Consider the following 23,609-nt stretch of genomic DNA (forward strand, 5'->3'; position numbering starts at 1 on the left):
ACGGATTATTGAGAGAAGCATGTTTTTGGGTAAGTGAACACACACACACACACACACACACACACACGTGCAGCCTTGTTCATCACTTACCAGCTGTGCGTTTTAGACTCTGGAGCTTTGTGCACTTGCATGGTGCAATTGTATTCAATATAAATTATAATAATAATAAAAAAAAATATTATAATAATATAAATAATGATGCATTGCGATTTCAAGATACTGTAAATTCAATTCAAATGTACACGTGATGTAAAGAAAAAACTACAACAAAAAAAACGTAGTCTATCAGCTAAAATATTTGGCATTTACTTGACATCCACAGCGACTTGCAGTTTTCTCATTCATACAATAGTAGTTGAGGGTTGAGGGTCCTACCCAAGGGCCCCGCAATAGGTAGTGGTGCTGGGATTTAAACTAATGACCTTCCAATATCTTAACCATCAGCTACCACTTCTCCATGGCTGCAGTCGCAATGTTTGTTCTAATAATGTTGACACAATTACAACAAATGAAATAAAATGATAGCCACCAGTTTAGTTGTAAACCTGTTCAGTATAGCGACCTGTCGCTGACATCGTTATCTATAAAATTACTCCAGAAGCCATCAGAACATCACTTTCTTCCTCAGCTGCAGTCGTGAACATCAGATTTAGGTGGTGTGGCTTTCTGAAAGCTGGAAGGTGAAGTTATATGATCTGATTGTTCTAAGAAGAAAGCGGTTCTTTTCATCGATCCTTTGCTTTCCTACACATCCCACAATCCTGTTCATATAAGAGCAAAGTTTGTAAAGAAAGAAGGTAGGCCAAGTCTACGGCCAAGTTATCGATCAGGTGGAGTAAAGGCTGAGACGTGCTTCACCCCTTAACGTGTGGACATGTGCTGCATCACACGCCCTGGGATAAGAGCTCTCTGCCCTCTTACACTTAAGGACACAAGATGATTGGGTAGTTGTTGCTTTGATTGACAGTGTGTGCCCCTCCCACTCACAGAGCACAGACATGGACGGCTTTGGGACCTTCAGGATTTGAAACTGAGATCTGCTAAATATTGAGCAACACTTTATTTAAATTTATATTTGCATATTTAGGTCTTTGTTTGATTTATAATTTTTTGTTATTTGTTTATTTATTGAAGTTTTTTTTTAAATAATAGTTTTGTTTTTGATAAAAGAAATTGGTTCATTTTTAGTTTTCTCCTTTTATTTATTTTTCTTTTCTTTCTTTTCAGTACATTATTTTAACATTAGTTTTAGAATCAAATTATTTCATATACTTTATATATACAAATAATACATTATTTCATTATTTTTAAATATACTTCATTTGACTTTATATTTATACTTTTTAAAAAATCTCTATAAGGTTTTTATCCTTGTGAATTTTATTCTAATTAGTTTTTTTTATTTGATAATTATAAGTATTAATATAATACATTTAATAATAATAATAATAATAATCAGAATCAGAAAGAGCTTTATTTTATTGGCAAGTATGTTTGTTTTTTTAATACAATGGAAATAAAAAAGCTAAATAAATAAAAAAGAATAAGAATTAAAATAATGATAAATAATAATAATAATAATAATAATAATAATTATAATAATAATAATTATTATTATTATTATTATTATTATTACTCGCATTAGCCTGAGTTAAAGTGAGTTCCAGTTAGCATATGTTGTCAGAATCTTGTACCAGTACCAGTAGCTATTTTTTTTGCAGTTTCTAAAAGTTTGTGGTTGTGAAGCAAGTTGTGGTTTGGCTGTGGCCATTTAAAAATTTCAATATTTCATATTTTATTGCCCAAAAAAATTGTATGCTCTTGTAAATAAATCTTTTAGTAACCTAACTTTAACCTAGTAAATAAAACTTAGTAACCGAAACGTTGTTGGAACATTGAGGAAAGTTTCTTGAAGCATTGAATATATATATATATTTTTTTTTTTGTTTGATGGTTTTGGGCCAAATAATAATGCAATATAGATGGAGAATAATTAGATGCTTTTTCCAAACTCATGCATCACTTTTTTCCTCCAACAAAAATGATTGATTCTTTGATCTTTAAATTTAGCATTCAGCAGGAAATCACGTGACAGGTTGCAACCAGAATGCAGGCTGTACATCATATCTAATGCGACCAAACAACAAATAAATATATTGTGCTGCATAAAATAACTTGCTGTTGCTCAGCAACTCCAGATATCTAAACATGAACTAGCGTTTATGTAAATTATTTAGCAGCTCTTAGGACCGAAGCCTAGCTACAGGGCTACATTAGCACAGAAAGGGGAGATTTTTTCACAATTTTTCGTCTTTGGTGAGCCAATATACACTACATACACAAAAGACTGTAGTCATCCGATTATACGATTCGTATTTACGTTTTGATTCTATTTTACAGAGAGTCCCCATTTGCTGTTACAATAGTTTTTACTCTGTAGCAGGCCAATCAAGATTTGTGCACAGGAGCATGGTCATGCTGGAACAGGTTTGGGTCTGATAATTAAAAAAAAAAAATTCATCTAAAGACACATTTTGCAATTGTGTGTCTCCAAATTTATGGTAAAAGTTTAGTAACAGAGCCACAAATGGCTGGAATAGTTATCAGTTGTCCGAATACTTTTGTCTTTATAGTGTGTATATATATTTTTGGGTCTTTTTTTCATCTTTCTTTTTTTTTCAATAGTGCTTACTCATATGCAGGAAACACTTTGCATACGGTTTAAAAAAGCTGAAGTTTTCCGATAAAACAGAGGCCTTTGAATAAAACCCAAAAACAAAACTCACGCTCGACTGCATGTTCACCTTTAAACATTATTCACATAGAGAGCTTTCGTGATGTGATTCTTCCTGATATATCAGTAAAAAAATAAAAGCCTGGTGTTTAGTACACACTCTGTAAACAGCTGCACTTCTACGAATATGTCGAATCGTGTTTAGCAGTCGTTCCTTGAAACCCCTCCCTTCAGTGTTATAGGTGGAAACAAAACAAAACACAAAAAAAAGAGAGAAATTTGCCTGCAGGCCCTTAAAAATAATCCTGTACAACAAATGATCCGTGCAGAAATGATCTCATGCTGCGGGCACGGTCGTCTTATCCGGATCAGCGCTCGGGGCTCGGAGTGCAGTTACAGGCCGAGGCGTGTAGGAACCGCCTCGCTGTGGGATTTTGTGGTTGATGCTAATAGCGTATAAACGTAGCCGCCGTTTTCCTCTGATTACTGAGTAAAGTGAACACCTGCAACGAGTTACAAAGTGCTCATCTCTGGTGTGTGTGTGTGTGTTTGTGTGTGTGAATTTGAAGTGTGATGGTTATAGCCAGTTTCTAAGCGCTATTTAAAATGCATTTTATACAGTCATTACTCACAGGGAAACATAAAAACGTTCCATTTTTGAGTGGTTCGATAGACACGTGTCATTCGCAAATCTGGTACTTTTTGTCGACGTGCCGTCTTATCATTAAGTCTGTTGATGCTTTTCAGGCAGATTTATCAGTATTCTACAATTTATAATTCCTCCATGAGGGAAGAAACGAATGTGAAACATACAAACGGACATCTGATCTGATATGATTTCAAGACAAAATGAAAATCGAGGCGGAATCAAGGAGTCGACTCATACTAGTGATCTGAGGAGTGAAGGAGTCGATTCATGATGGTGAGTTGAGGAATCGAGGAGTCAAATCATACTAGTGAGCCGAGGAATTGAGGAGCCGAGGAGGCAAGGAGTTGACTTATACTGGTGAGCTGAGGAGTCGAGGAGTTGACTCATACTTGTGAGCTGAGGAATCGAGAAGTTGACTAATGCTGGTGAGCTGAGTTGTGGAGTCAACTCATACTTGTGAGTTGAGGAGTCAATTAGTCACCTTATAATGGTGAGTTGAGGAATCGAGCAGTTAAATGATACTAGTGAGCCAAGAAATTGAGTAGCCGAGTAGGTATGGATTCGACTCATAATGGGGAGTTGATGAATTGATGAGTCAAATCATACTTGTGAGCTGAGTTGGCAAGAAGTCGACTCATACTAGTGAGCTGAGGAGTCGACTCATACTAGTGAGCTGAGGAGTCGAATCATACTAGTGAGCCGAGCCGATTGCCCCGACTCACTAAAAAAATAATTTGTATAAAATGTCCACTCTGCTCTCTCCTTTTTCTTAATGTGTCACTGTGATGCTGCAGTTCACCTGCCTCTCAGGTCAATATGTGCATTCTGAGATGCTTTTCTGCTCAGCATGGATGTAATGAGTGGTTATTTGCTGTCAGGCCATTCTTCTTCTGAGGTAGTTTTTTCTAGGTGTTTCTAGACACAGACAATCAGAATTGTAGAGAACTGAACCGGACAATATGGAAAGCAAATAATAAAAATGTGATAGCATGCGGTAATATTATGCTTCCACATAAGTGTAGTAATGTAATCGAAAATCAGAAGACATTTAGGGCTGCGAAAAACTCACTGTGCATGGAGAACATTTAAATATATCATTTTTCGAAATAGGGATTTTTTTTTTTGAGCGAAGGAAATTAGGAATCTCAGATAATGAACTCTTCCAGCCGTGCCTCTCAAAAACCTAACAATGTGGACGTTTAAAATGGGAAGTGCTTCAGAGCGCAATTACTGAAAGAGTGTGTAATGCTTCATGTTATGTTAATGTTAGCTGGGAGAGGAACACTTGTTTTTCTCTGCTCTACTTACAGTGTGTGTAGTTGTGTGCGTGTGCGTACACGCCTTGTGTGTGTGTGTGTGTGTTTAAGGCTCCACGTTAGCGGCACGGACGTGTATCGATTACGAAGGTGTCATCTAAGTCTCTGCAGACATCGTTTTCCTCTCACATCTTATTATGATCGTCACATCTGAGAGACGAGACGGGAGTTTGAGCGAGAGCGAAAAAAGAAATGCTCGCTCGCTCTTCTTTCTCACAGCCGAGGAACGCGCATTACACTAATGCATCAAGGTCACGGCAGGAGCTGTGACAGTGAGTAGGGTTTTAGTGATGGATGTAGCGTCTGTTTCCCAGAGGCAGAGAGTCAGGGTGTGTGACTCCCACACACACACACACACACACATACACACACACACCCTTGCCTTGTACCATGAGTTCTGCAATCACATCTGGATTTGATTCAAATCCACTGGGGTCTGACTGCACACATCATCTGTAAAAAATTAATAAAAATAAAAGGGAGGGTTGTGTTTGCAAGAAAAACATCTTCCTAATTCCACTGCAGCATAATAGCAGTGTTTCTAATATGAGCCTATGTTTGTGAAAGTGATGATTCATTGATTTAATTCACTGGTTCACTTCCTTGCTGCTTTAAAACAGCGCTGGATTGAAAAGAATCGCTTTTCAACACCCGTTTTATAGGCACGAGGAGGCGTGGCCTATGTGTCTATCAGTTATAGTATAGTTACTTTTATTCCTGCTGAAGAGGTTTGGCTTCTATTTGTTCTGCCTATAAAGGAGGTGTTGGTCCCTCTTTTGCTGCCAAACAGTCTTTTGCTGACCTGTAGAGGATTAACAGCATGCACTTCTTCAGCAGTTTGAGCTACAGGAGCTCGTCTGTTGGATCGGACCACACGGACCAGCCTTCGCTGCTCACGTGCATCAATGAGCCTTGGCTGCCCACTACCCTGTCACCAGTTCACCACTGTTCCTTCCTTGGAGCACTTTTGATAGATACTGACCACTGCAGACCGGGAACAGCCCACAAGAGCTGCTTTTGAAGACGCTCTGACTCAGTCGTCTAGACGTCACAATTTGGCCCTCGTCAAACTCGCTCAACTCCCTACACTCGCCCATTTTTCCTGCTTCTAACACGTCAACTTTTAGCACAAAATGTTTACTTGCTGCCTAATATAGCACACTCACTAACGGGTGCTACGATGAAGAGATAATTAGTGTTATTTACAGCTCATTATGTTATAATGTTTTACCTGGTTGGTGTATACGCCTGTACTTCCTATGTAAAGAGGTGCTGCCAATGTGCAGGTCAAAATGGAGGCGTGGCCTCTGTGCAACACTATTGCTGGAAAGAGGCAAATACTAGTGAGAAGAGGTGTGTCTTCTATCTGTTTTGTCTGTAAAGGAGGTGTGCCTGTATGTCCTTGTGAAGAGGTGCTGCAGATGTGCATGTCATAATGGAGGTGTGGCCTAAATGTTTATTCCTAGTTAGTGAAGAGGCCTGGCCTCTGCGCATGTCAGTTCTTTTGAAAGAGGCGTGGCCTCCATTTTTGTTACTGCAGGCGAAAAAGTCTTTACCAATGTTATTTTCAACAAGAAGACTTAATCCAATAAAATGCCATTTCATTTATTCTGTAGCAAGCGAAGTAGTTTGTATGATGATATCACACTAGCCAAATGTAATCAGGGTAACCATGGCTACCATCGGCTGTCTTAAATACATATTTCTCACTCTGGATCATCGTGCAATTTGAGTTACACGTGATAATGCAGGTGCTAAAAGGTTATCAGGACTCCTTAGGATTATATAAATGTACTTGTGCTAATTGCTCTGCCCAAGTTTCCAAACGTTGTCAGTCACAGGCGCTGATTCGGGTCGAAATATTCGTATACGCTCCCGGGCTCTGTGGTCTGTCATTACTCTCTCAGCCAGACCGCATGGCGTCCACCTCACTTTAAACACACCATCAGTTCAAACCCACTTTCATCAGAAGTGCAGAGGAAACCCGAGCGCATGTTTTTAACCATGTTCTGAAGTTAAGCTGTTCGAAGCTAGGCGAAGTGTGTTTTCTGGACAGCACACGTTCTCTTGGCGACAAACTCTGGAGAGTTTTGTGTACTCGTCCTGAGAGTGGCACGCAATAGAAGTGCAGATTTACTACGCGGCTAAAGCCGGACGGACGTTTTCCACATTATGGCTCGCTAGGAAAAAACAATGTTGTAAAAGACAGCCTCATGCAATGGGCAGGTTGTCAGAATCCCACCATAACGTCCCGGATTTCTGCTCAAGTTAATAAGCCATGCAGCCCTTAATCCAGCTGGCTCACCTCCAACCGCCATGTGTGAGTTTATAAAACGTGGGTTGCAACACACATACACACACACACACACACACACACACACACACACACACACACACACACACACACACAGACACAGTTCTCAATGATAACACACCCTATTGGTTATGGGAATTTCGTAAGGTCCATGTTAGAAACCATATCTAACGCAAAGTGTGTCTGTGTTCAAGTCAAAGGATTATAAAAAAAGTCTTTCTGACTTCTACATTAATAAACAGTTTTCAACTGCAGAAAATGTTAAATATAAGTTGACATCTATTGTATGACCCTTGAAGGGTTTCCCCAGAAGGACAACTGAAGAAGGACAACCCTATCTTCTAAAAGTAAACATTTATAACATAGTCTTTAAAAAAAGGTTCTTCAACGGTTCTTTGAGGGTTATTCGGATAATTCCTTTTAGCTACTAAAAAAGCGTTCTATTTAGAACCCTTTTAAAGAACCATTCAGGAAGCTTGTGTTCTAAAATGTAACAATCTACAATCTTTAAAAAAAAGGTAATTTAAAGGTTCATTCAGTGGAATTTGGATAATTCAAGAATTTCTAGTTTCCTTTCAACCTGGAAAATATTACATTTTAAGGGTCTCCAGGGAACCTTTAAGGGTTCCAACAGACAATTTGAACCATTCAGGGTTCCCAAAGGTTTCTTCGAAGGCTTGTTCGAAGTTCAAACAACTCTTTTCTGATACTTTCTTTCTAAAAAAAATTATTAACCTACACTTTTTTGAATAAATAGTTTCTCAAGAGTTCATTGTTAAATCAAGAGTGAAATTTCAACAAAATATTTCTTCTAGAAAATAATAATAATTTAGGGTTACATAGAACCTTTAAAAAGAAGGTTCCCCTTATAAAACATTCAAGAGGACCCTTTAGCAACCTCATTTCCCTAAAAGACAACGAATACCAAGCTACACCCACACAAAATACATCTTCTCTGTTTTTTTAAGTATTTGCTGTATAAGCAAGAGTTTATAGCTTTCTAAAAGGATTCTGCTTACATTCACATTTATGGCATTTGGCAGACGTGGCTTACAAAATATAAACTCTGCATCAGTAAATACAATCTAACGCTGGTTCATTAGGATACAGAATAGCATCAGTTTAAATTTCTGTTGGGAGAGAAAATAGTAATAAAGGTTTTTTTCTAAAGGAGATGTTTAAGAATCTCTCAAACATGTAGGTCTTCAGATATCATTTGAAGACTGCTAGTGACTATTTTGGCATCAAGGGGAAGTTTGTACCACCACCCTGAAGTGGTGTCCTCCTTGTTCCTTGAGAGATGGTGGGACCAGTCGAGCCATGGTTGGCTCATGTGGTGCAGCACATAAGTGCTATGACATAGGTGGGTTCTGGTCCGTTTTTGTCTCTGTGGGCAAAACATCATAGTACATCGTCCAAAAAAAAGTGCTTGATTAGATACTTTCTTTTTCTGATTTAGAAACACTCGATTGTAGAGTTTAGTTCATGCAGATGATGGAAAGAGAACAATTATTTAAACTTAATACCACATTATTTGTTCCATGAGGCCACGCCAAACATCATTAGAACACTGATTTTGCTTCCCTGGGGCTTTAATCAACGATGACCAGAACTAATGGAAGTCAAAAGAAATTGCTCAAACCTCTTGTTTTCCAGGAGAATCCTGACCTTCAGTTTTCCTCCTTTCAACAAAACTACCCAAAGTGTGTGCGTGTGTGTGTGTGTGTGTGTGTGTGTGTGTGTGTGTGTGTGTGTCCAGAATCATGTAACATGTGTAAACTGGCACGTTTCATGCCTCAGGCGTGTCTTTGCTCGCGTGCAGGCATGCTGCTTGGCCAACAAAGCGGCGGCTCTTAATTTTTTACAATCTTTTCTGTTTTTATTCTCCATCATTAATGGCTTGGGCTTGAAGCGTTAGATTTTAAAACCTTCTTAAACCGTTTTTATTTTTTAAATCTGGGATCGGTACCGATTTTAGTACCAGTTGTTATAGGTCTCAGTTGTTTGAAAAAAAAAAAAAAATCTATTGGAAATGTGTTAATCCTGAGGCTGCGAGCTTTTAATTCTGGACACACAAACCTCGGGTGGTGTTTTTTATAATTCTCCACTCTGACGCCTTTCCCTCCTATAACAATAATAATAATAATAAAAAAAAACAAAGCATTGACTTTTTATTTTCCATCTCTCGCTATACGTCCCTGCTGTTGCACCAGCCTGCTTAATGCACCGGCTTTTGTCTGGTGCACTTAATAAGGACGCGAGCAGCGGTCTCGCCATCTGACATTAAGCACTGCATTATGAAGTGCACTGGATAGTGGAGGCATCTGGAAATATATTAGAATTGAAATGTTGTCTTGAGGTGAATTAATCTCATGGGGGTGGGGTGTGTGTTTTTTTTCTACAGCTTTCCACTAACCTCAAGTGATCCAAGTAACCTGATTAGCCAAAAAATGTTTGGTAAGCTATTGGAAATCAACCATGTTGGTTTCTTCTCTTTTAGACTTGTGGTTTTGGACATTCCATGACAATCTGCTTTCTATAAAATGTAATACGCATGCTAATATAATGCACAAAATAAAATCGGCATGGATTACACAGGCTGATTCGCTGGTAGAAATAGCTCAGTGGCACTAGCTAGCTGTGTATCATACGATGTAGAAAACAACAATATTTTGTTATTGGCATTTGACAGACATCCTCATCCAGAGCATCGTACAATTATCTTATTTATACAACTGGGCAGTTGAGGGTTAAGGGCATTGCTCAAGGGCCGAATGGTGGCAAATTGGTGGTTTTGAGATTCATGACCTTTTGATTCAAAGTCCAACGCTTCCACTACTGAGCTACCACTTCACATAGAGTGGTGGTAGCCCAGTGGTTAGGCATTAGACTTTCTAATTGGAAGCTTATCAGTTCAAATCCTAACATCAACAACCACAGTCCACTAACTCCAATCGATTCAAGTAACCTGATTAGCCAAAATATTTGCTATTGGAAATCAACAATGCGGCTTTGTTCTCTCTTAAACGTACTCACTTGTGGTTCATGACATTCTACAAAATGTAATACAAACGATTTAAATAACTAATCTATATAGGCAATTTAACAAAATAAAATCAACATGGTACACACAGGCTTTGGTGGCTGATGCCAGTAGAAATAGCTCAGTGACACTAGCTAGCTCTGTATCATACAGTGTAGAATTTGTCATTGGCATTTGGCAGATGTCCTCATCCAGAGGATAATCGTACAATTATCTAATTTATACAGCTGAGCAGTTGAGGGGTTAAGGGACTGGCTCAAGACCCCGAACGGTGGCGGGATTATTGGTTTTGAGATTCAACACCTTCGGATTCAACTCAACTGCTAATCCACCTACTTCCCTTAAGTACTGAGCTACCACTTTATTTAGAGTGGTGGTTGCTCATTGGTTAGGCATTAAGATTGTGAGGTCTAATATTAGCAACAACTGGCTATTGCTGGGCCCTTAAGCAAGGCCCTTAGCCTCCAACTTCTTAGTTTTATACTGTAAGGGAGATCATTTTCACCACTCAATCTGGGTTCTATGTGTAGGTTTTTTTGTAATATGAATATTTATATAGTTCTTAGTTGTTTTTATTTAATCACGTCAGCACACTAGCAAAAAAGCATCCAAGCTAAATAACTTTACAGTGGTAATTTCCACATTGAGGATAAATTAGGTTTCATACATCCAGTTGAGAAAGAAAAAAACCTTATTTGTAGCCAGAAAAAGAATAATTTGTTTTAGTTGGTTTACACTTTCATACTTACTTGTTCTATACCTCTGTCTTAGTAATGTCTCCATAAAGGTCTTTTGCACCTACATTTGCGGCGCATTCGAACTGGTGTGGACATGCGAAACAATTTCCCTACAATTCTGACCCCTCACACTTCACATTACATTCTAGTCCAAATGTTTGGCATCACAATATTAAAAAAACGATATGATTCAGCTATGATTAGTTTCACTTCGATTTTTATAGTAATGTACAGTGTTTATGTACAGTACTGTGATGTTGCCTCTAAACACATTGTTTTTATTGAGTTCAATAGCAAAAGGTGCATTTTTGACGAATAGCCAATAGTCCTGATGTTATACATCACCGTGTTGCTGGATAATCTCCCACACTCGCACGTCTTTTGGCAGAAATGCCTTTTATAGGTCCAAAAACAGCAAAACTGCCGCATCTGGCCTTTATTATTTATCATCCTGATCATGAACAGATGATCTGCACTTGGCCTACAGAGCTAATCATCTCTGCAATAAATACCCCGTGCTGCATGTTCGCTTTATTACTACTATAGTCGTGAACCGTCTCACAAATATGACATGTCAAGTTGTTTATGACGCACATGGATCATGCATGTGACATTATTGCTATTGAACTATACACACCCTGGTCTCTGGATGCCAGAACGCTGTTTACAAACGTGCAACAAACGTTAATCCTCATGGCAGGAAAAAAAAAAACGAACGGGCAGGACAACCTCACCTGACTGCTTTCTTTTTTTCCGATGAATGATCATAAATTTACCTCCTTGCCACGTGTCTCGCTTCTCCTTCACCTGAATCCTGTGATAAATTTGCTGGTCCTTGACATGTTTTGTGTTTTTCTGTCTTTCTAACCTTCTCCCATTGCTTTGTTTCCTTTCCCTTTCCTTCATTTGTATACAGGTTAGCAGATAAAACTCCAATACTGCTAATAACAATATGACACATTCCTTCTTCTACATGTATCTTCATCACATCTCTCTCTTTCACTGTATGCACCTTTTCTGGGACGTAGGCTGTCCATGTTTATTCATTCATAAGGACAACTATAGTAGCTCTATATAGTGCACTATACGGACAATTTTTCCCCAAACTGTTACCACAAACGTCGAGGCACACACGTGTATAAGACGTCTTTGGATGCAGCAGCGTTACATTTCTCTTCACTTGAACTAGGAGACCCAAACCTGTTCCAGCATGACTCCAGTTGGAGTGAAAGAATTCCCTCTCTCTTTTTTTCTTTATGTTTCGTCCTCTTTGTCTCTTTCAGTATTACTTCATCTTTCTCTTCTTCTCTCTCATCAATTGTCTTTGACACCCCCATTCCCGAAAAAGGGGTCATTACATGTTTATTAGAAAAGAAAGAACACTGTTTTTTTTCTTTCTCTCTCTCTCTCTCACTCTCTCATTGTCCTGTTGACCACTTACAATCTGTTCCCCATTATTTCTGTATCCTTTCTGTTGTTTTCATTCTTTCTTTATTTGACCACCAACCACCTTCCTCTTTCTTTTGTTTGCCCAAAAGAACTTTAATTGTGAATAAGAAATTAAAGAAACATCAGTCCTGCTCCATAGAATAAATCATTCGACCAGTTGCCTGCGTTTGTACCATTTACTTGTACAATTTAATAGGTACAATGGTATTATTACACCTAATTTGCACCGCACTGAGAGATAATCGAAGTCATTCGCCAGTATCGCTGGCCATTTTGCTTGCTGCTGTCACTGAAATTGTGGTTCTGGGTCATTTGTGCTTTTGTCGTCTGCTTGCGTGAATATACTGCCTGCTCTTCTTCTCTTCATGCATCCATCCGGTGACCTCTGCCAGTCTCCTTGCCCTGAGAGTGACCTGAGACAGTGGGACACAACATATGTTTTTTTTGTTGTTTTTGGTTCCCCTTGTTTGTTTGTTCGCTTCAGATGCAGTCAAAACAATATTTCTCCATATGCACTAGTCAGTATTCATTATTCAGAAAATGTAATCCCATCAGAATATATGCATACGGAATCCTAAGAGGCCATGTTATAATATTTATTTCTTTTTTTCTTATTATCACGTCTTAATTTTCTCGTGATCTCGTCATTAAAAAAGTTGTTTTCTCATGATCTTGACATAAAAGTTGTTTTTCACGATCACGTCTTATTCGTCTTGCGATCTCGACATAACAAAAGTTGTTTCGTCGCGATCAGTAGTTATTTTTTTCTTTGTATTCGGCGTAAGAGCGTATTCTAGAGGCAGCATCATCGCAGCATCATGGATGATCGCATTCGCTTTTACTTTGATCAGCGACTCACTAAAACTGAAATAGCTCCGTGTCTGTCAGTGACAACTTTCACATAAGTCTTCGACACTTGATCGGGAGGCCGTCAGGTCTGCGATTGTATCGCCGAAGGCAACATAGCCACCCTGAATGTGTCGTCAATTTCATATAAAGTCAAGATCACGAGAAAACAAAAAAATATATATAATGCATGGCCTCCTTGGACTTCGTATATTGCATATAAGTAGATTTTTCTTCTCGGCAGATCCTGTTCTTTATTCCTGAATGTTTAAATACACTGCACTGCCTGTGAAACATTCCCCTTTGTAGCGTTTAGCCACCAGGACCGGCTGGTAAATGAAAGGAGTTCCTTCGCTGTGCCAGATTTTCACCTGCTTTTGGCACGTGGGCAGGTTTTCATTTCAAGCTCCGCTGGTGGCGCAATTAAAAGTGACAGACAATGCAGTAATACCTGGGAATAGTTATTACAGGATAATAATATGAATATAGAATGCGCTATATATATGTATATATACACGACAGAAATAAAACGGTTGCTTATTATTCATACACACACTCTTCATCTCCTGTTCTCAGTTTAATGTTCTGTGGAGATTTGACTGCTGGACCTCGAGAAAACTAAGAGTACATAATGAGAATGATGTATAATGTTTATTACATGGCAATGAATATTCTTTTTCCCTTCTTTTTTCAAATTTTTATCTCTCTTTTCCTGTATTGCTCTGTCCTGCTTTTTTTCTTTCTTTCTTTCTTTCTTTCTTTCTTTCTTTCTTTCTTTCTTTCTTTCTTTCTTTCTTTCTTTCTTTCTGTCCTTATTCTTGCATCTTTCCTGCTTTTTCCTTCTTTCTATCAATCATCTGTTTTTCTTTCTCTCCCTTTTACTCCTCATTTCCATCTTTCTGTTCTGCTCTGTCACTGTGTCTCTCTTTTGCTTCCGTCGTGTCTGTTCTTTCTTTCCTCTCCTCTTCCACTGAATCTCTACTCCTTTTCCTTTTTCTTTTATCACCCCTTCATTTCCAATTTGCCTCTTTCATTTGATCTATTTCAACACCTTTATTCTTTTTCAATTTCTGTCTGATTTTGCTGTTCTTTCTTTCATTTAATTTTTCTCACTTTCTGAACATCTTTCTTTCTTTATTACCTCTCTCTCTCTCTCTCTCTCTCTCTCTCTCTCTCTGTAGGTAGTGTGTGTCAGGGTGGCTTGGTGCCAGCTCTGGTTCGAACGCCTCTTTCCCAGGTTCACTCGTCCATGGGCCTGAAACACTTCCTCCCCATCTCGCTCGAGGCGAGCCCCGCACTCAACCTGCTGCCCACCTTCAACTCCGTGAGTCTTTTTCTCTTTCTCCTTCTCTCACTCGCACACAATGGGGTCATTAGCGAGCTGTTGTGTGTAGCTTCGGCTGTAATTTGCTGTGATGGTGATGGTCATGGTGATGATGGTGGTGTTTGTGGGGGAGGGTTGAGGAAACTGTGTGTACATGTGTAAACAATAATGCTATCCGAGCTTCTGTTAGTGACTATGAGAGCTCGGATCGAACTGATGATGTAAGTGCATGAGTTTAAATCTATAATTTGCTTCGTTTGATTAATAATTAATGACAATTATTTGAGTAAATCACAATACGAAACAGATACAACAGGTTTTAGTGTTGAGAAACGTGCATTTACTGAGACTGCGGGGGGTTTTTATGCTCCTGGACAATATCAATCTTTAAAAAAAATAGAATTTTGTTGCAACCACAATATATTACGACATTTCTCAGACGCCCTTATCTACAGTTATCTTAGATATAAAGCTGAGCGATTGAGGATTTAGAGCCTTGCTCAATGGCCCAGCAGTGGCATCTTGGTGGTGCAGGGATTAGAACCGATGACCTTTTGATCAGTAGTCCTACATTTTACATTTATGGCATTTGGCAGATGACCTTATCAAGAGCTTATATTTTATCTCATTCGTACAACTGAGCATATATGGGGTTAAGGGCCTTGCTCAGGGTCCCAGGAGTGGCACCTTGATGTGGCTAGGTGTGACCTTAACCGCTAATCTACCACTTCACCACATCTCATCCACTGAGATACCACTTAGCTTATATCTTCTATCTTCCTATTATGGATATACTGTATATGTAAGATTATGAGTACGGGTGAGCGCTGAGTCAGCGTATCCTTCAAACACATGGACATGCTAATTAGCATAAAATAATTAGCGAAAACAGATTTTGATCAGTTTTGAATGTATTTGGCTAGACACCATTGCAAAACCTGGATGCTTCCGCTTAGGAACAATCTAGAAACCTGGAAGTTGTGAGGAATTGGGGGTTAGTATGTAATTGACTGCTTAGAAAGTCGAATCCTGAATCGAGTCTGAATACGTGGAACTTTCTGTTCATCAATATTCAGGTAACTTTTGAACTAAGAAGCAGACGGAGAGGTTTAGTCCGTCTTCGTCAAGACGAGAATTCAGATCAGTATGTGGTCCATAAAAGGCAATTCATCGGAGAAGCATGGTTTCAGAAGAGAAGGTGGGGTTATGAGAGAGAGATAAAAAGAGAGAGAGAGAGAAAGAGAGAGAGAGAGAGAGAGAGAGAGAGAGAAAGTTGCTTTTATACCTTGTAGTGGGTTTCTTTGATATAAAAAGACAGAAATAGACAGTGCATTCACACACTCATACTTTCTCGCTCTAACACACACACACACACACACACACACACACACACACACACACACACACACACACACACACTGAGAAAGAGAGAGCAGAAATTGCCAGTGCCAGTTGAGTTGGGTTCCAGAGCACTCAGACTATAATCACACACTCTTCCCTCTAATCATTACTCAAAGCAGCACATCTCTCTCTCTCTCGCTCTCTCTCTCTCTCTCTCTCTCTCTCTCTCTCTCTCTCACACTCACTCACGTTTTCTTTATATTTTCTTTCATGTGAATTTGCTTTTTCCCTTCTACAATGATTTCCCTCTCTCTTTCTCTCTCTCATATTTTGTGTCATCATTTCTCTCTCCGTCTCTCTTTTTTATCCTTATTTACATTCATAGATTATATTCCCCTGCTCTTTAAGGCTTTCTCTTAGTCATCCTTTTCTCTGTCTGTCTTTCTTTGACTTCATCTTTCTCTCTATCTTTCTCTCGTTAGTTTCATCGTTCTATCTATCTATCTATCTATCTATCTATCTATCTATCTATCTATCTATCTATCTATCTATCTATCTATCTATCTATCTATCTGACAGACAGACAGACAACAGGCAGACAGACAGACAGATATCTATATATATTTTTCTGACCATAAGATTTGTATAATTTTTTTCTATCTATCTATCTCGCTTTTTGTCTTTATCTTTTCTAAATTTTCTTTCTTTTTATTTCTCTCTATATCTCTCATTTTGGACTTATCCTTCTGTCAGTCCCTCTTTGTTTTAATCTCCTCTCTCTGTTTGTCTGTCTCTTTGTGGCTTAATTTTTATTTTTATTTGTTTCTCTTTGGCTTTATTTCTCTTTTTCTCATTGTATACATCTTTTCTCTGTTCGTCTCTTTTTCTCTTTGGCGTCATATTTCTCTGTATCTTTTACTCTTTAGCTTCATCGTTCTCTGTCTCTCTCTCTCGCTTCTTGTCTTTATCTTTTATCTCTCTCTCTTTCTTTGGTTTCATATTTCTCTCTATCTGTCTCTGTCTCTCTATTCCTTTATATTTTTTACGTTCTCTTTCTCTTTATCTATCTTTCTTTCTATATATCTCTCTGTCTTGCTCCCTTTGGTTTAATTTTTCTCTCTATATGACTCTCTATTTGGCTTCTCCTTTTCTGTCCATCTTCTTTCTATTTGTCTCTTCCTCTATCTTCATCTTTCTCTCTATCTGTCTCCCGCTCGGTCTTCATCTTTCTTACTATCTATCGTTTCCATCTTCACACCACTCTCCATATCTCTGTCTGTTTCTCTTTCTGTCTCTCATTCTCAGTCTTCTTCTCTGTCCATTTCTCTACTCCTTCACACACTTCATGTCCAATGATCTAGACATAAAAACACTCTCTAAAATTTTGCACCAGTTTGTGACAGGCATGTCTCCTTCAGTAAATGCAACTTTAATAGCAAGGAAAGTTGCCAGACCCAAGCCACCTGAAAAGAGATTTTATCCCAAATTAGTCGCAATGTTGAGCGCATGCTAGAGGAGTGTTTCCCAGAGTAAAGTTGTGCCTGGTTTTCTGTAATCTGTCTTTTCTTAGTTTGGCTTTTGAAATAGTTTTTCATCTGATTGACTGTCAGGCCCCCAGTTGTGACAGAAGTTTTCCAGATTTTAGTTTCTCCAGAAGGACAGTATTTAAAGTGAAGCCAGGTGGTGCAGATTGTTTCAGTGACACCGCTAACCCATTGATGTATCGGTTAAACAGGACTGGACTTAATCTGCAGCTCTGTTTAACTTTCTGAGGAAAGAAATCCCAACGACCACATAGAACAGAGCATGAACCGAGCAATCTGTCTGAACTAATAAAACCCATAAATGGTCTTGTAAAGAGAATCTGAGTTCTGGTGCAATCAGCCTCAAAGAGATCCACAACCCAATTATTAGACTCCATCTTAAACAATGGATGCAAACTCTCACAGGGAAACAAATAAAAAATATCTATCAAAATATGCAGTCCAAGCTAACCTTCTCCATACTGCCAGGATGTGGGATAGGGAATACATTTCCCAAAAGTTTCCAAACATTTGTTTACACATGACCCATATGAAGATTCCTATGTACTTTTAGAACACAACATAACCTCCACTCTTTTGGGAAGATGCTCCACATTTTGGGAGATTCCAATTCATCCCTTTGGTGTTCAATAGCTCTATAGCAGGAAATCTTCCACTCCAACCCATATAAAGCATATCTTCATGGAGCTGGCTTTGTGCACAGGGGCATTGTCATGCATCCACATTTCCGAAGGGCACCCTGTGTGCTTCCAACAGTTTGGTGAAGAAACACATGTGACTTGGTGTCTCAATACTTTTGTCCATATAGTGTACAAACAAGAAAGAAAACAGGGGATGAAAACAAGTCTGATAATGAGTGCGAAGGAAAAAATGAAAGAGGACCGAAACACAGGGACCGGTATGAGGCCCGGCCGGATTTGGAGAGACTACTGAAAAAAAGCACCAACCTCTGAACTAACAAACTCTCACGAAGATTCAATAAACAATCAATTTTAGGGAGAAATAAAAAGGAACAACTCTAAACAAATAAAAGGACATATGCTTGAAAAAAGGGAAAATATGCAAAACTATTAAAAAAATGGTTTTAAAGAGAGTGCACATGAAAGCCTTAAACCTGAGAAAAAGCCAACAAAAAAGCAATGCAATCAAAAATAATCAAAACCCTTTAAACCATCAGATTACTGCAGAAGCACTGAGAGATACACTTAACATGCTAAAACCCAGAGACGACAATGTCTCTCTCTGGCTTCACTGCCCGTCTCTCTGTCTTTCTCTCTCGCGCTTTCTGCCAATGTTTTACTTCACCCATTTATTTCTCTATCTTTCCTTGCATCTCTCTTCACATCTCTCTTTCTTTGACTCTCTATGGCTCATGCGATCATCACATCTCAACTGCTCTTTCTCTCTGTTTTATCTCCTCTCGCATCTTTCTCCATCTCTGTATATCTTGCAGTGTATCTATCTTGTCCAGTCTCTCTTTCGTTATTTCTCTCTCTTTTGGTCTCGCTCTGTCTGTCTTACTCCACTTGATGCCTTTTTTCAGTCTCTTTCTGTCTTTCTGTCTCGGAATCTATCGTTCTCCTTTGGCCCATTACTATCTCTTACTTTATCTTTATTTACTTTACTTTATTTCCTTTTTTGTCTTAAGGAGCTCCAGGAAATACCATTAGTTTTACTTTACACTATGTGTGTGTGTGTGTGTGTGTGTTTAGAAACACTGTGGTTAGCTCCATCATTGTCGCCCCTGAGGCACATTAAGCCTCTCACTCACCCCTTTTTATCTCCTAAAGGAGTAGGAAAATCAGGGGCTACGTGGCAGCGGTTTGTTTTGCGAGTGCTGATGTTATGAGACCCGCCATTGTTCAGTGCACAGCTGCTAACGCGCACGCGGAGCATCTCGGTGCGCTAATAAGTGCAAACGCAGGTCAGTTTATCCTTTCAGAAGAGTAAATCGGCACTGGAGGCCTCCGACGTCCAAATAAAAGGCGCGTTTACACCAGTGTAAGACATTACAATGTCCTGTGTGAAGCACCGACATGCACACACACTGTTATTGTTCCACATGATGTGCAAGGTAAATATTGTGGCTGTGACGGAGAGCACGCGTCTCACGGTCACTCGGCATTGTGGGAACTAAAAGAGGTAAGGAGTGGAGGTACAACATCTGAAGGATAGGAATGAATTTCTGGGATTTAGTACAGTTTATCGTAACACTTTTGTAGTATATATTAGTAGATATATTGGTATCTCCAAAATTTTAACTGGATAAATCCCTGATGCAGAACAAAATTTGACACCTTTTTGACAAGTTGTGGTTAGTTGAATTAATAGCCTTATTGTCAGCTCGAACCAGTTTGGCCTTCCTCCTTTGATTTTCTGCTTTGTGGATGTTTTTTGTGTTTTGCACCATACACGAACCCTGTTGCATTTTGATACATTCATCAAGTCAAATTTATTTCTATACCGCTTTTCACAACAGACATTGTCTCAAAGCAGCTTTTTACAGAATTTCAACATGTGAATTGGCATTTGGAAGGTTAAGGGCCTTGCTCAGGGGCCCAGCAGCTTGGTGGTGGTGAGATTTGAACTTGTGACCTTCCAATCCAAAGCCCAATAACTTAACCCCTGAGCCACCTGTCTAGCTCCCTGGCTTGATATTTGCTAACACTAACAATCTCTTGACCTGTATTCACGTGATGATTTTCTTATTGAACATTTGCATGAAAGGGGAGATTTTTAGGTTTTCCAAACAAGGCCAGTGGGTGTATGTCTGGAAATCCTAATAGTACTTGATTTTTGACTTATGTGCTGGAAATACGATGTGTTTCGCAACTTTTAATGGAATTAACCTCAGTACATAAAGTTTAATTTAATACTATGCAACTCAGAAGAAAAGATTTTAAACAGGACAGAAGACGAGAGAAGGAAGAAGGTAATTCTTATTTTTGCCATCTGAAAAAGAGACACAATGAAAGAATGAATGAAGCTGAGCAGTTTTCTGTGAGGGATTATTTTTTTTGGCCCTTCCTGCTTTCAAAAAAATACCATTTATCTTGCCTGGAGCCTACATTTGTCTTCGAGAAGCAATACAAACTCTATTTCCACTGTAGAGCAATCAGCCATGGGAGCTATCGATTTCTCGCCCAGCTGCACCCGCACAAAATTGCTTCGGAGCAGAACGGCAGGGGGAAACGATTCGGCCTCGGGCCTCGGCTGAGGGCTGCTGGTCAGACTCCAGGACGGAGAACCGATTTCTGTTTGAATCATTTATCAAAACTTAATAGGAGATTTTACTTATTATTTAAAGGTGCATTATTTAAAACCAGACAAATCCTGATAACGTGCAATTATGATACTGTGGATGAATGTGCAACCCGGTTTTATTCACATATAGAAAACCTAGGAATATTCACTCATTGGACACTTTATTAGGAACATTGCACATTCATGCAAAGAGCATGCAGATTTTGTAGTGTAGAGAGTCGTAGTTTAGGGCTTCAGGTTTACACAGAATGAAGAAAACCTCCAGAGAACATCATATAATCCATTAAAAATAGTTCGGAGTAGTACGGCCAGATTGGTTTGCGCAACAGTATTGTAGATAATCAGTCTATACAACCATGTACCATGTTCAACACAAAAGCTTTTCAAAACACACATTTTGCACATACAGTTACAGCTTTATTGCTATTTGATATTTGTAAAAAAAAGAGCTTTGTGTGTGTTTGTGTGTGTGCGTGTTTCTGAAAAGAGACTAAGATCCACTTAAGCAGTAATAACAAATCTCTCTTACACACAACCACACATACACACACACACACACACACACACACACACACACACACACACACAAACAAAACCAACGCACACAAAGCCCCATTTCTGGAAAAGTTATTGGTATAGATATTATCATGGTAGAATGGCTATCTTTAATACACACACACTTTTATTCTCTCTCTCTACCTCCCTGTTTCCTGCTGGCTCCCAGAATGACATTTCATCCGATCCCCCATGTGAATGGGTTTCCTCATGGCCTTTTCCTAGCACAACGCAGGGCTAATGCCCAAAGCGTGAAGACCTTCACAACAGCACTCCAACAATACGCTTTTAATTAACCCCATCCATGGAATTAAGTGTGTCTCGGTCTAAAAAACGCAATCAAATTCAGATTTCCACTTCTTCAGGCATGCGCCGTAAAAATCGTGCGCAGCATTGTTCTCAGCTTATTAATAAAGCTTTGTTACATATCAAAGTTTCTGTTTTATTAAGTAAGTAACTTTGAAATCTAAATATATATTTGAAATATAAATTGCACATCGATAATTGATAACTGATTTACTACTAGCCCAAAAAAGAGGGCGGGGCTTAAAATCTATATAATTGGCCAATCAAAAACTTGATAAACTTGGCTAGTTGTTTTATTTAATGCATTGTAATTCCAGTATGTTCTTCAAAATGGCTTAAATATGAAGCCCCGAAAGCAAGATTGATGAATTCAACCCAAATTTGTAATAAAAGGAAAATCTCAATAAAGGACTGAAAACACAATAAAATAGTACAGACTGCTTGTTTGTTTGCTAGCATTATTCCCAAAACAATACACTAATTAAACAAATTCGATATATACACTTCATGAACAAATGTTTGTGGACACCTGACAATCACACCTGCATGTGCTTGTCAACATGCTATCTCAGATTTATTCTCCATGTGCTGCATTAGTGTCATCAGGTAGTGAATCCAGGTGAGGAGGTCTGGGAAAGTCAGTGTTCCAGATCGTCCAAAAGGTGTTAAATGCGGTTGAGGAGGTCTGGAGTGTGAAGGACACGAGTTCTTTCACACCCGCCATAACACATTAAGTTTTCATGGAGCATGCTTTGTGCACAAAGGCACTGTCGTGATTGGACAATTGTTTAAGCTTCTTAGTTTTACTGAAGGGAAATCGTAATGCTACAGTATACAAAGACCTTCTGTGAAATTGTGTAATTTTTAGTTTAGTTGTAACAGTTAAGGATCATTAAGGACCATATGGCTGTCGTCTGGTTCCTCTCAAGGTTTCTTCCTCATAACATCTAAGGGAGTTTCTCCTTGCCACAGCCGCCACGGCTGCTCATCAGGGATAAATACACACCATTCACCTTGAATGTTGACTTCTGTAAAGCTGCTTTGAGACAAGGTCTGCTGTGGAAAGCGCTATACAAATAAACTTGACTTGTCAAGTGTCCACAAACTTTTGATCTGTTTTATATAATTTTTCTCAATATTGTTAAATTCCGATTTGTGATCTGGACTCACAAAACCTTTTTTTTTCCTCTGTGAAAGCTAAATCAGGTCAGTGTAAAACCGTCTCTCTGCTCTGATTGGCTGCAACTCCTGTCAGTCATTGTGCAGTCTGACTTCTTTTGTGGGCAGGTGCAATGATGTTTTTGTCTTTTTTGTCTGTGTGCAAATAGTTTTTAGTACCAATTATGTGTCACGTAACTGTCAATAACACTCTTTTGCATTGTTTGTTTCCTTGCTTGTGAGAAAAGCAGTTATAATTTAGCGCTGCTTGCTTTCAAAAGATTCTTTTTTGTCTCAGAGTTTATAACTCTGCAAGGTCTGGAGTTCCACGAGTGGGTAGTCATTGTGGCGACATCGGAGGAAAGAGACATCTGTTCTGTCATTCTTTGCACCTGCAGCATGTCTGAGAGAAACGTTCCCTGAAGCGCTCACGCCCCGAAAGCGTGCTCACGTTTTCAAACCAGTAAATTTACGAGTTCAAGGAGGAAGGTTTAAAAACTTTCCCCCAAGGCTATGCTTGTCCTAGCTAATTGCTAAGTCTTACGGCTTGATCCTGTCACATCATGCATGAATACTCTCCTTTCGATGATATACAGCCAGTAGTTGCTCAATAGTGTCAGGGTCGAACAAAGTTACCTGCCCTCTAGCCCATCTTCGCTGCCATTTTTTTTTTTTTTTTTTACAAACGCTGCTATAATATAATAAATGTCGAAATAGAGCCGCCAGTGTAATTGGCAAATGAACTGTTTCGTTCTTCAGCTTAGCCGCATAATTGTACTGTCTCTTTGTCAGTTCTTTATTACACAATGATCAATCTTGCTCAGTGGGTGCCAAAAGGATGTTCTATCAAAGACAAATAGCTTCATCTATGATCTTATTGAGATCGTTATGCCATCAAATAGCTTATCTCAATTTAAAAAAAATTGGAATTGGAACTGGAAAGTAAAAAATATAAGGCAATGAAATGTGTGGACTAAAAAAAAAAGAAGATTTTATTTCCTAATGCAAGGAAGAGAGAAAGGTGCCAAA

At 38.9% G+C, this 23,609-nt stretch overlaps 1 protein-coding gene across 2 annotated transcripts in view; it reads left to right on the forward strand.

Annotated features, from left to right (window-relative positions):
- Positions 1-23,609, forward strand: part of znf385d (zinc finger protein 385D) — a 70,397-nt gene that overhangs the window by 151 nt on the left and 46,637 nt on the right. The window contains exons 1-2 of one of the 2 annotated variants that reach the window (XM_046877406.1): positions 1-29; positions 14,270-14,412. The exon at positions 1-29 is cut by the window's left edge and continues 151 nt beyond it. In XM_046877406.1, coding sequence (XP_046733362.1) covers positions 20-29; positions 14,270-14,412 — 153 coding nt within the window. In that variant the 5' untranslated portion in view covers positions 1-19. The remainder of the gene's footprint in view (positions 30-14,269; positions 14,413-23,609) is intronic. The other variant, XM_046877407.1, reaches the window with a different exon arrangement.

The sequence above is a fragment of the Silurus meridionalis genome, chromosome 21 (assembly GCF_014805685.1).
Source record: "Silurus meridionalis isolate SWU-2019-XX chromosome 21, ASM1480568v1, whole genome shotgun sequence".
Lineage (NCBI taxonomy): Eukaryota > Metazoa > Chordata > Actinopteri > Siluriformes > Siluridae > Silurus > Silurus meridionalis.